At 33.6% G+C, this 12,925-nt stretch overlaps 1 protein-coding gene across 2 annotated transcripts; it reads right to left on the reverse strand.

Moving 5' to 3' along the window:
• Positions 1–1,528: 1,528 nt before the first annotated feature.
• On the reverse strand, positions 1,529–10,727 carry LOC101256284 (uncharacterized). Of its 2 annotated transcripts, none has more exons than XM_010322673.4 (6): positions 9,369–10,727; positions 9,137–9,245; positions 8,593–8,722; positions 7,690–8,427; positions 2,454–4,245; positions 1,529–2,287 (listed from the first exon to the last, which is right to left on the reverse strand). In XM_010322673.4, the coding sequence occupies exons 1-6, from the start codon at positions 9,562–9,564 to the stop codon at positions 1,857–1,859; spliced, it is 3,396 nt and encodes a 1,131-aa protein (XP_010320975.2). In that variant the 5' UTR covers positions 9,565–10,727; the 3' UTR covers positions 1,529–1,856. The 2 variants fall into 2 exon arrangements, with proteins under 2 accessions (XP_010320975.2, XP_004239504.2); XM_004239456.5 differs by having other exon boundaries at positions 1,529–2,290.
• Positions 10,728–12,925: the final 2,198 nt, after the last annotated feature.

The raw sequence follows: 12,925 nt of genomic DNA on the forward strand, positions 1-12,925 counted from the left end.
GAGATTAGGATCTTCAATATATAAATCTCTAAATTTTTCCTCGAGGAAAAAAAAACAAAAATATGGAAAGACAATAATGTTTTCCTTTTTAGAAAAATTTAAAGCATAGGCAGTAGTTTTTTTTTTCTTTTTTTAGAAGAATAAACTTCAAATAAAGTAAGAAAATCAGGTAAAACCCTAACATATATATCTATATACATCTTTTTTTCAAAGCTAACTTCTTCATTATCTTCTTCTTTTACTGTTACGTGAGCTTCACAAGAACAATAATCAACTCATCGTCATCCATTCGAACAGTCCAGATTTGAATCTTATTATCCTTTTCGATTTCATTACGGTTACGCATTGTAGTCCAATTCCCATTCAATACATAACATACACACATCTTAGATTTTTCCTTGTTTTTTATCCAATTTCTCCATCTCCCATCTTCTCAATTCTAGTTCACCAATGTCAAGGCACGGATCAATAACTCGAACTTTCTTGAAGCTCTTTTTGTTGCCACTACTACACATACACAGATACTCTTCTTCTTCATCTGTTAGAAATTTCTCAACAATTTGTGTTGTTGGTATGGAGAGACGATTGTGACTTTCACTAGCATCCGTGTAATATATATTTTTTCCATTATAAATTTTACCTCTCTTACCTTTTTCTTTAACACGTTGATTCGATCATTTATATCATGGGGCATTGAAACGATTTTCTGTTTCCTCATCTTTTTACCAACAATATAATTTTTCTTCTTCTTCGTGAATTTCAGAAGCACGTTCACAAACAGCGGCCAATATATCGAGACGAGACGAATCAGGATGAACTTTAATATCTTCAATTATGATATCTAACATCCTGAAATTATTAATGGGGCTACTAATTTTGATATATGTAAGGAAAAAGGATTTCTTACAAACATATTTTTCACAAAATTGTTTGTTAACAAATTCAGTTCAAATTGAAACCAAATTAGAACTCACAGTTGTACAAGAAAAAGGAAACAGTTTAAATCAAATACAAAATAAATAAATATATCAATCAATCTTTGAAACCTATAGGGATTAGAATTTCCTTTTATATTTCTAAACGGATAATAATAACTTAGAAATTCAAAATAATATGGACTCCTTCTGAACTTTACAGAGTTTTGGCGGGAAAAAAAGTTATACTACGAGGCTAAACTAAAGTTTGGTATAGGGGCGAATCTAGGCGGGAGCTTATGCGTTCGAATGAAGCCAGTAACTTTTCTATTAAATGCTATATTTGTACTAAGAAATTAAATAATAATTTGTAAATCCCTAAAAAAAACTTATTAACAGCTCAATGTAAGAAAGGGGAAGGAAATTTAAAACTCGAAACTCCTAATACTGGCTCAATCTCCGAGTATAGCAGAATTCTGATGCAACATTGGATAACTAAAGGAAAAGTTAGTTTGATGAAGCGAAACCCAGAGAGAGGTTTCTGAAATTATCTCTAATAATAATAATAATAGTAAATAATGAATAGATAAATAAAGTTAAAAGCTAAATAACCATTTTATCTGCAGCCAAAAATGGAAGGGTTGTGAATTTAGAATTTTCACTAGCACCAGAAAAGAAAAAGAATTCACACTTGCTCTCCAGTGAAAAAAAAAAACTAGAATCACATACAAATGGACTAACAAGAATATGGCCTTTGGAACAAACCTCCAATGCCTTTTGCTATTATCTCCCTAACAATCAATTAAGCTTTACAATGATTATGTTATTAGAAACATATATATATTTCTTCTTACAAATAATGCAAAACAAAAAAAAAAAAAAAACTGCTGATCACCAATATAAAATTGGCCAAGCATTAATCAGGAGCAACTTTGGGAGTAATCACATTATGGTGCAGTTGCATTTGGATTCCAGCTTTGGAGGATTCAAGCTGTCACCTTTAATAGGAGCACCAACAATGCGAGTCGTGGATTTGTCCATTTTCTCATCACTTTCCGTATTGGCTTTGCTTTGAGGAGATTTCGTGTCCACCTCCATCTTCTGTCTAGCCTTTTGAGATGACTTAGAATTACGTCTACCTGAGATTCTACCACGCGGATCCCTTCTGTCAGAATTCGCTTTGCCCACTATAGTCACCGTGGGCCGGGAATCTTTCAACAGAACTGAATCCTCTTTTTCAATAGCTATGTTAGCAGCTCGATATGCAAGGTCATGTACAATGGAGCTACAAAACAGTATTGTATCAGTAGCTTCTTCTAGTGTCAAGCTTCTTGGCTTGTTACCTCCTTGCCCCTCCAGTGTAACAGTTGATTCTTCTGTCACAAGAGATGGAACTTTAGATACAAAAGAGACTACTGGATACATTTAAAAGGATAGTAGACTCGGTTTCCTATGTCATTTGGTTCAACAGTTAATACGCATTCCAAAAGGAAAAACTTACAAGAAAATGCATAATTACAACACAAGAAATATACATACCACGAACGATGTCCTTGTGATCCATGGAATCAGCAGATGCTAATATTTCATTGCCATCACCAGACGCTGCATGCAAGGACTGCTCATTTAATTCATCGATGCTGCTCTCTGAATGCAAGGAGCAAACATCAGATTGTAAATCAAGAGAACCCACATGTCCATTCTCAATTTCCAGCTCAGATATTGCATGTAGTGAGCTCTGATTCAAAGAAGCCACAATCTCTACTTTATCAACCGAAGAATTTGACACGTCTTCCTCAATAGGATGAGTTTCAGAAATCAAATCACAAGGATCCATATTCACAGAATTGTCCGAGTTTGCCAAGTTATCACAATTCATATATGAACTGGACTCCTCAAAATTTGCAACTGATGGCACAGTTCCTGAGTGATCCACTGACTTGGAGGCAATTCTACAATTATCATCACTCTCAACCTCAACGCATAAGTTGTCCACTTTTGTATTTTCTCCATGCAGTGGTTCTTTTTCTCGATCAACATATGCTATCTCAATATTCTTTTGTAAGTCGGCAGAAGCAGACGTTTCGAAGGACTCTTCAAGGGAACTTGTCACAATGCTTAAAGTTTGTACTGCATGACTTGAAATTCCAGACAAGGATGAGTTGGAGCTTTGGAGCTTTCTATCATTCTGATTCCGATAATTTTCCAAGTCAAGTTTCCTTCCACTTAATTGCCGCTGGAAGCGAGTTTCTGTATGACCAGCGGAGCCCAAATCAATGGATGATGAAGCAGAAGCACTACCATATCCAGTGGAGCTTCTCAAGCTGTTGTTCACTGCATCTCGTACATATGATAAATCATCATAATTTATATTAGTGGCAGAAAGTGTCCTGTTCTGAACAATGTTCCCCTTCCCACTACTTGATCTATTCAGCAGCACTGAAATACCTGCACCTTCTCTTTTTTCAGCATTCTGAACAAGCTTGGAGCTGATATCAGCATTGGGTGATTGAGCCATTGGTTGGTGGCTTTGCACACCTTCATTTACATTCGACTTCATATAAGCTTTCTCACCCTCATCTGGACTCAATCTATGATGATAATCCCCCAATTTATTATTGCCAGTTGCTTCTGAGGAATCATGTGAATTCCCAGCTGATTCAAAACCGTCAACTGATCTGTCTAGGATTGCTGTCAAAGTTTCAGGAGAATTCTCACCAACTACCAGACTTAATGGGGGAGTAGCACGCAATTGTACTTCTGAATGAACACAGTCTGGACAAAGCTTCAAATCTCCATCAGGTGATCCAGTGTAATAGTACCATTGACCACATCTAGAACACAGTACAGCATCTTCTAGAGCATTCACGCGGGTCACACTTGCATTCGAGTTCAAAACTTCCACATCTACTACCATTTCCAAAGCTTTATCATGTGGACTGCAAATTTTAGAGCCAACAAGTAGAGAATCAACCCTCGGGTCACCATCAGGATCACCAAGTGAACTGCAAGAGCCCCTATTATAGATTTGTTTCCCGAGATCTTCACTTGTAGAATCAGCCTTGTCAAGGACAAAAACTTCATCCTGCAAATCAGCATATGTTGTCTTTACTTGATCATTACCTATATCCTCCTGGTTTTGTTCAATTCCTTCATTGTCATGTAGTCCAGTTGTAGCTTGATCAGAGCTAGCATTACTGCTACTTGTGATGGAGGAGTTTCTGGAGATTATAGAATGATGTGTGGTGCTTGTTTTTCCAGCGTAGAAGGTTGAACTGGGGACACTTGATAAGAGAGGCCTGAACATATTCTGGGGAGATTTCCTGTGATCCTACAATAGGATTGTTGACTTCAGAAACATATTCTCTAAACAAATTGAATGAGTAAACCATACATTCCCATGCAGTGACTATATAGCTGCAATTGAGAGCTTGCATTTTCTTAATCAGCAAAATTAAGCGCCAAGTTCCCAGTTATAATTTGTTCTACTAAATCCAACACTTCGGTGTTAGGAAAACAGTGCTAATATAGGATATCTTTAATTAGTATGTCGAGGAAGTTTACTTGCACTGGGGGTGATACAGTGGGTTAACATTTTAAGTTTTGCATGTTTGAAGATTGTTACTGGCAAGCCATGCCACACTCACCTAGTCACTTTCCGAAAAGAAGCAAAAGTGCTAATGAAAGAAACAAGAAGGTAACTTGACAACAGGGAAGAACAAAGCCAACGCAAACGGTTAGAGATGACCGTCGTCTAATATTCTGGTCATTTTCTTAGGAGGTGTGCTAGCTTTTGTTTGGTCGGGGGTAACACTCCAATAGCAGAGACCACCTAACTCAATTTTTTGTTTGGGGTGACTTATTTACTGCCTCGATATAAAGAGATGTGCCTTTAACTACAAGTGAAGTGTCAAGGAACAACCAAATGATGCAGCGACGCTGAAACATTAGTCGAAACACAGTCTATGTGATTTGGCACATATCTTCCGTACTTATTCAAGGCAGAAGAAGCGAAGAAAGATAGGAGAAGATACTGATTTGCATCTTCTCAAATTACTGGAGGTTTCACTCAGCAATGAGCAGTTTCTAACTGTTATTAGGAGTTATGGCAGTTTCTAACTGTTATTAGGAGTTATGGCAGTTTCTTACAGTTATTAGGAGTTATGGCAGTTCCTTACTGTTATTAGGAGTTATCTATCCTTATCCTAAATAGTTATAAAGTAGTTATTATTTATCTATTATATAATAGGAGATCTATGAAAATAAGTAGACAGATGGTAATATATATTTTAAATGCAGAAAAGGTTGTTCTAAGAGATACGAGATACTTGTCTCTCTTTGTGTTTTCTATTGTTCTTTGAGATACGAGATACTTGTGTCTCTTTTTATATTTTCTGTTGTTTTTATTCAGTATAAAACCTCGGTTCCTATCACTATGCCTCATATCATCATGCAAGGTTTGTATTACAAGATTATGGTTATTCTAAACTATCTCTTCTATTCGATGACATAACTAGTCCTTCAAATAAATTACAGAAATAACCTTTATTTATGATTATGCGTGATTCTCCGACACTGTAAAGATTCCAGACCTGAATTTGAACCTAGAAAATAAACAATGTAACGCATTGATCTTTCTTACCAAGGTTAGATATGCTAGCTCAATTGGAAAAACACAACCAACAATAAATGTAGCATACCAAGAGTTCTTCATCTTTAGCAGAATTTTAAGGGGAAAAGAGTTTGTTGATAAATAACTTTAACAAACTAGTGTTGGTCGGTCTAGTTAATTGTTCTAATAAATATAAACAATAATTGAACTGAAAAAATAGAATCAACTTTAAGAAAAATAAGTCTGTTTTCAGAATGTATTCTGATTTTTCAATCAATTAACTACGTTTTCAACTTATAACTCACTTTATAACAATGAGGTTTTCAGAATTTTAATCTAAACGGGAATAAAACGAGAGTACGATAAAATAAATTTGTTTCTCAACATCCTCTCAAACATATTAAAAGAATAAAAATAAGTTCGTTTCTTGACAACTTTCTTATCAAGGAAATTCACTTATTGCATGTACTTCCCAAAAAAGAAAAATGCAATTGAATGTATCAAAAGATCCTTAGTAATTGAAATTAAGGAAAAACATAATTTTCTCTACTTGTAATCCAAAGGCCAGTATATTGACATCAATCTTTTTAAGCTTTGCGGACTAATCATAACATACCAAAATGAAAATTGGCAAAATATTTCAGGTAATAGGGTTTAAGGGACGTTCCAAGATTCCACGGTAGAATAACCAATTATCTGAACAGACAAAGATGTTTCTATTATAACCATGGTATCCGGGTTGTCTAATTCTTCGGATACCTAACTCTGTCTTAAGAAATTACCTAAAAAAAATTGTCTCTGATGGGTTTTGAAACTGAGACCTCATGCAGTGGCAGAATTTCTCGTAAGCAGCATCACATTTTAAAATGAAAACAAATAAATAAAACACTAGTGTATAACATTAGTATTAAAGAAAGAACATAATTTAAATAAAGCAAAATTAACATAAATTACTATTTGCTATAGCTCTCCTCGATGAATTTTCATTTCTGAACACTTTTTTCTATACAAGACATCAAAGGATCACTAAAAAAAGTAATCATGCATTTGATTTCAAATTGATCTTAATCAATTTTATTAACGAGAAAGAAGAAGAAGAAAATATATTATTTTTTTTTCGAGAAGGAAGAAGAAGAAGAAGAAAATATATCACAGTTAACTAGAGATATAAATTTGCAAAAGAAAAAGTTAAAATTTACTTGGATAGCAACAATATCATTGCTTAAGAAGTCTAACATTTACTTGTCGAGAGATTTAGGATATGATCTTTTCTTTTTTCTTTTTTGAGATAAAGGTAACAAAGAATTAGGATATGATCTTTTGGATTCATTGGTTCACGGTTTTCTTGACTTATAAGAGGTCCACTGTTCGACCCTGGTTGCTTTGCGTTAAGCAGTATCACTTAATTTAGTTTACCCTTATATTATGATTCCAATTATGTATATATATTTATTAAGTTTTGGGACAAGCAGTGTCATGTGACACCCCTGGGCCTAAAGTAAATCCGCTCCTTCTCAACCCACTTCATTGACTAGGTCACAAAAGACTAACATCCTGTAAGTCCAGATCCTGGATGTTGAATTATAGTCCAAGACTAAGTGCTACTTCGTTGATAATAGTAAATTACTGCTCTCAGTAGATTTAGAAAATATGAAAACACTATGGGGAATAATATGAATATGGAAAATACCGATTATGAATCACAAATTTGGAAAATATTAGTGTGCATGTGTGTCTTTTATATTGTAATTTCAGAATGTTTCTAGGATAGCTCCTTAGTAAAATGTGGCAAGAAGAAAGATCCTTATCAATGTTTCAAGTATAATGAAAATGTTAATGATGTTCAAAGAAGTATTAGGCATCAATAAACCAAAACTTGTAACTTCCAACAACATTTCGTAATTCCTAAGATATCAATATTTCTTTACACTTTCTGTTTTGAGTTTTGACAACAAGTCCCAAGCATTAGAAAGATACAACCTAAAGTATACATAACAGCTGTGCCCCCACCCCGTGTTTTTACCCAAACCACATTTTAGCACAACCTGAGCATGATGGAAATGGACATATTTATGGGAAAAGGATATAGAAAACTAATGCCAGGTCTACATTAGAGTTTCGCAAATGCTAGTAACTATGCAAGAGTAATGGAAGGTAATATACCATTTGCCGGATTGCCATGTCGAAGGATCTCTTTGGAGCAGAACTAGAGGACACTACTCTTGTGGGCTTCTTTGAATGACCAAGAGCTTTCTTATTTTGGAATCCACTGATACTTCTTGGACCTGAACGATCTGAACGGCTCACAGGAATGGATTGTAGAGAATCTAAGTCATCATCACCAGACGATGCAACTGACCCTTTACTGTGAGAGCTAAAAGGGTCACGATCATGACTATGTGATGAGCTGACACTTCGAGAAGCAGTCGGGGACATTGATTGTCTTCCAGACCTTGATCCACTTCTGGATGCAGGAGAAGACCCTCTCACATAGGAAGCAGGGCGATCACCCAGTGAAGTACGAAGATTGGGAGGTGCCTCCAAGGAAAATCCTGGAATATTTGACTGCCACGCCCTTATCTTCGGTGATGCAGAGTTTCCTCTACTAGTCTTGACAGGAGAGGAGCCCCTCACTTGCGATGGAGCAGCAGTACCACTGGAGCCTGTGCTCAACCTCCGAGGAGTTGGTGTAGAGGACCTTGGAGGAGGTGTTGAGAATTTCTTAGGTGAGGGAGACGGTTTCCTTGTCGGAGTAGAATGCCGCAAGTTAGGCGGTGGACTTGAATGAGGTGCTGAAGATGGTCTTCCTCTTGATCGATCGGCAGTATAGCTAGACCTAGGAGACGGGCTAAGGCGATTCGGACTGGCACTACCTCTACTACTTCTGTGACTCTTGTCCATCTACCATTCAATCCACATAAAAGTTGATAAATTGATTGTATTAATTAAAACAGAAGCTCCATGCAAAGATATGGTTAGGTTGCATTTGGTACGTTATTTAACTATAATCATCAATACAGTTCCCAAAAAGGGAAAGGAGAACAGTTGAATGACTAAAATTCTCACCGTTGATGATCTAGAGATTGAAATGGGTTGGCTTCTAGGCCGTCCCCTCTGCTCATGATTTGTCGGGCGTCTCTCATGAATCTCGTCATCCAAAGAAGGAAAAAGAGGAGTGTCCGGAGGGGTCAATAACCTGTCATCAACAACTCAGCATATTAGATAACATTTCATCAATAAATCAGCATATTAGATAACATTTCATCAATAACTCAGCATATAAGGAATGAGGGGTATATTGAAGAACATACATCACCTAAAATGTGTGCTAAAAAATAAGTATATGTCTGACAAAAATAAAATGCATTTCTTTCTAAAATGTTACTGCAGACTTACAATGAACAAGCCTATTCTTTCTGGCTCCACAGCTTTAAAATCGTAAACAAAGGGGAGTTTTGTTAGCTAAATTAGAAACATGGATAGAAACTTTGGACAAGCACGTAGCCATTGAGCAAACTATGCATTTGAGTTCATTATCAACATATATATATACAAAATGCCAAAATAGGGGAGTAAAGAGTAAAATGCTTGAAAGATAAACACAACCAACCAGTCATAGTCATTCTTATCGCCTTCCGCATTAAGAAGGTCACTACTCTCTCCTCGAGCTGGAATTGATATTCCCAGCTTATAATCCGAAAAATACCTCAATTTAGTAGCTGCCAACAACAATGAGCAACAAAAGCAATATAGTCAGGAAAATAAAAGCAAGAGCATGTTTCTGTGCTTGGTAACAAAATAAAGCTCTAAAATGTAAAACATAAATTAATGCATTATCTTACAAAATAAGTCTTCGATTTCATCATTTGATTGAAGCAAGAAATTATCTCTTTCCCTGGTTTGCACCTCATTAAACAGGGCAAGATCATCATCCTTGTCCCTCAATTGAATCCCACTTTCAAGACTGCGCCCTCTCTTGTGATTTTCTGCCCTGAGCTCCCTTCCAGGAGAGCATCTCATAGCCGGTGAAGGAGGCATAACAGTGTCAGTGTCGGCTCACCCTAATACTAATCAATCCAACTCCCCTAGAAACCCCAAACCAAAACAGCATATTGTGTCCCCCATGAACAATTAAGCAAGATTTCAACCACTTCACATAGACCCCCTCTCAGCTTACTCAAGTTAACACAGAAATCTCAAAGTGGGAATTCAACTTACTTCAAACTACATTGACCTGGAAACATGAAGGCAAAAGAAATAGTCCTTGCCACCTTGCACTTTGTGGCTGAAACTGATTACAATTCCAAAATCTAAGGCCAAAACTAAACTTTCGGCCACTCAGTCAACTCTATACAGAATCTTGGCAACAACAAGAACAGTTCAACTTCAAATATCCAATCACTATAAGCAATCAAGCAGGAAGTCCCCACACACAAAATGAATGCAAAATTCCACAAGGAGGTACCTCAAGAACCCTAATCCAATCACAAATTAAACAAAAGCAAGCCAATTAACAGCTCCACTTGAGCTAACAAACTCAACAAAACTAAAATTAGAACAAAACACTCAAACCCCACTACTCCAATAACACCACAAAGCTTGAAATTTGAAGAAAAATCTGAACTTGAAACAAGAAAAGATCAACAAAGAGTGTAAACCCAAAGCTGGATCTGCAAGAATTTGTACAGATCAGCAAAATGCAAAAATGGGTTGTGAAATTATACACAAGTGAACTCAAAAAAGCATTTTTTATTAACTTTTTCAAGAATGCAGATGAGTTGTTGTGGATCAAAACAAAAGTAAACCCTAAGACACCATTTTTTTTCCCAAAAAAAATAAAACATAAAAAGTTAACAAGACTGAATTTTGCAGAATGAATTGATGTTGGTGATGATGAATGAGCAGTGAAAGAGGGGTTTTGGTTTTAGGGTTGAATAGTAATTTTACTTCTTTCCTTCTCAGCAACAGCAAGCTTTCCTTTTTTCCTTTCTCTTTCTTTCTGCTATCTGATAGTTCCCTTTCCTTCTTTTTCCTTTTTCTTTTTTTTTTTTAGTTAATTTTGGATAATTACAGTTAGATAATATTCCATATTATTAGCAGATAAGCATAGATTTATTCTTTTATTTTATTGTAATGTTTTTGAGGTTTATAGTGGATTGTTTGATGTTCATAGAGAAAAGGTATCAAAAGCCTAACATCACAATTCACACGTGAGTTTGTGTATATGTTTTTATTATAATTATTATTACTATTCCAAGTACAATTCCCTAGGTTCTAGATCACTATCCCTTACCTCCTACGAGTAAAACTTGATGCTTTTCTTTCTTTTTTTAAGGTTTTCGTTCAATATTGAGACGCGCTTTTTATTGAAAAAATTTTCATATTTAAAGTTTGGAAATGAAATTTCTAATTGAAGAAGGAGCAATTTCATTTATTATAATAAAAATTTATATTTTTCATTCAACAAGTTTTAATTTTGTCTCTATCTAGTTTATATTAAGTGAATTATTACTAAGATATAAGCGTATAGCATATTTATTAAAGTAAATAAGGATAAGAATTAATTGTTATTTTTAAGTATTAATTAAGTGAATAAATAATGTTCTTTTTTTTTATTTTACGTTTGATTTCCAGAAGCGTTGTATTTTTTACTAAAAAAATTTTTATATTTAAAATTTGAAATCGAAATTTCTAATCAAAAAAAGAGTAATCTTATTCATTATGATAAAATTCATGTTTTTCATACAAAAGTCTTAATTTAATGAACTACTCATACTTTTTAATTAAAATATATATGGACAAAAATTAAATGTTACTTTTGTGCATTATTCTTTTGATTATTTTTAACTATTCTCCTAAAATAAAAAAAATCGATAGCCGAAGAAATATAAAGGAAATGTGATAAAACTTGATATGACATAATTACAGGCAACCTAAAAAATAACATTAGATAAAAATAAAACACATATTAAGGTAGAAAGTAATATAGTTGACTTAACTTGCTTAGAGTAATTGGTGTTTGAAGATAAAATGTTTAACTAAGGAGCAGTCTCATTTATTATGGTAAAACTTACGTTTTTAATTTAACAAGTCTTAATTTAATACTCTATCTAATTTATATTACGTTTACTGAGGTGTAACAAATCTATTAATTAAAATATTTAATGATAAAAATTAAATGTTATTTTCAGTATTATTCTTTTGATTATTTCTAACCATTCTCCTAAAAAATATAACGAATCAATGCTTTTTTTTCTTCTTCTTTTTTGTTTTATATTTGATGTCCGGAAGCATTTTTTGGTGAGAACTTTTTCATATTTAAGACTTGAAGTCGAAATGTCTAATTGAGGAATGAGCAATCTTATTCATTGTGGTAAATTTTATGTCTTTCGTTCAACAAGTCTTAATTTAATGCACTACTCATATTAAGTGAATTGCTATTGGAGCTATTAAATATTACTTTTCAATATTATTCTTTGATTATATTTAATTATTCTCCTAAAAAAATAAAAAATAGATCGAAAAAATATTTAAAAAAATGATATGACGATATATGACATAATTGCAAACGACCTAGAACATAACATTAGATGAAAACGTGTATATAATACATATTAGGGTAGAAGGTGGTGTAGTTGGCTTAACTTGCTTAAAATAATTGGTGTTTGACATTATACTAGTTATAATATTGTGGCTCTTATTTTTTATATTTATCATTATTATTATTTTTTATAATTATCATAATATGTTGTTTATTTTCTTATATTATTATTAGTACATTATTTTGTTGTTATTTTTCCTCTCTTTTGGTAGACTTTACTATCTCCTTTTTACCTGTTATATTTTCTTTATTTTCACCTTCTTCTTTGACATGTTATGTAAATAAATATAATATAAACTTATAATTATGATCCATGCCTGCATTTGACTTTAGTTACTAAAATATCGCTATCATTTTTCTTGTTATGAGCAAAAAAGGAACTAAAAAAGAAAGATGGCAGTCTTTATAAAATTATGCAACTAGTGGACTAATGAAAATGTTATTTCCAACTACAATAATTATTTGTCTAGCTTAAGATTCGTCAACGGATCGAAATTGGTTTACCGGATCGGAATGAATCGGTACCGGACTAAAACAGAACTTGTTGGTCGATATATTCATTATTATCGGGATGAATCGGTACGATATTTTTTGGGATTACGAAAATATAATTATTTTTTTTATTTTTCTAAGTATAAATTAATAGTTTTTAAATTTATACTATAATTTTTTACTTAAGTTTATTTTAAAGATTTTTTTTTTGGTTAAGTTTGCAAGTAAAGTCTAATAAAGTTTTCAAAATTTAAATCTTTTGAAGTTTATACTTTATAAGTTATTACTTATATTCATTAATATTTA

This window comes from Solanum lycopersicum, chromosome 5, assembly GCF_036512215.1.
Source record: "Solanum lycopersicum chromosome 5, SLM_r2.1".
NCBI lineage: Eukaryota > Viridiplantae > Streptophyta > Magnoliopsida > Solanales > Solanaceae > Solanum > Solanum lycopersicum.

Bases quoted from the DNA above. Each gene is read 5' to 3' on its own strand.
- LOC101256284 (XM_004239456.5), bottom strand. From the start codon at position 9,564: ATGCCTCCTTCACCGGCTATGAGATGCTCTCCTGGAAGGGAGCTCAGG. The intron at 8,723-9,136 runs GTTGGTTGTGTT...TGTTGATGACAG, and splicing joins GATAAGAATGACTATGACTG to GTTATTGACCCCTCCGGACA. The intron at 4,246-7,689 runs GTATATTACCTT...ATCCTATTGTAG, and splicing joins ACATGGCAATCCGGCAAATG to GATCACAGGAAATCTCCCCA.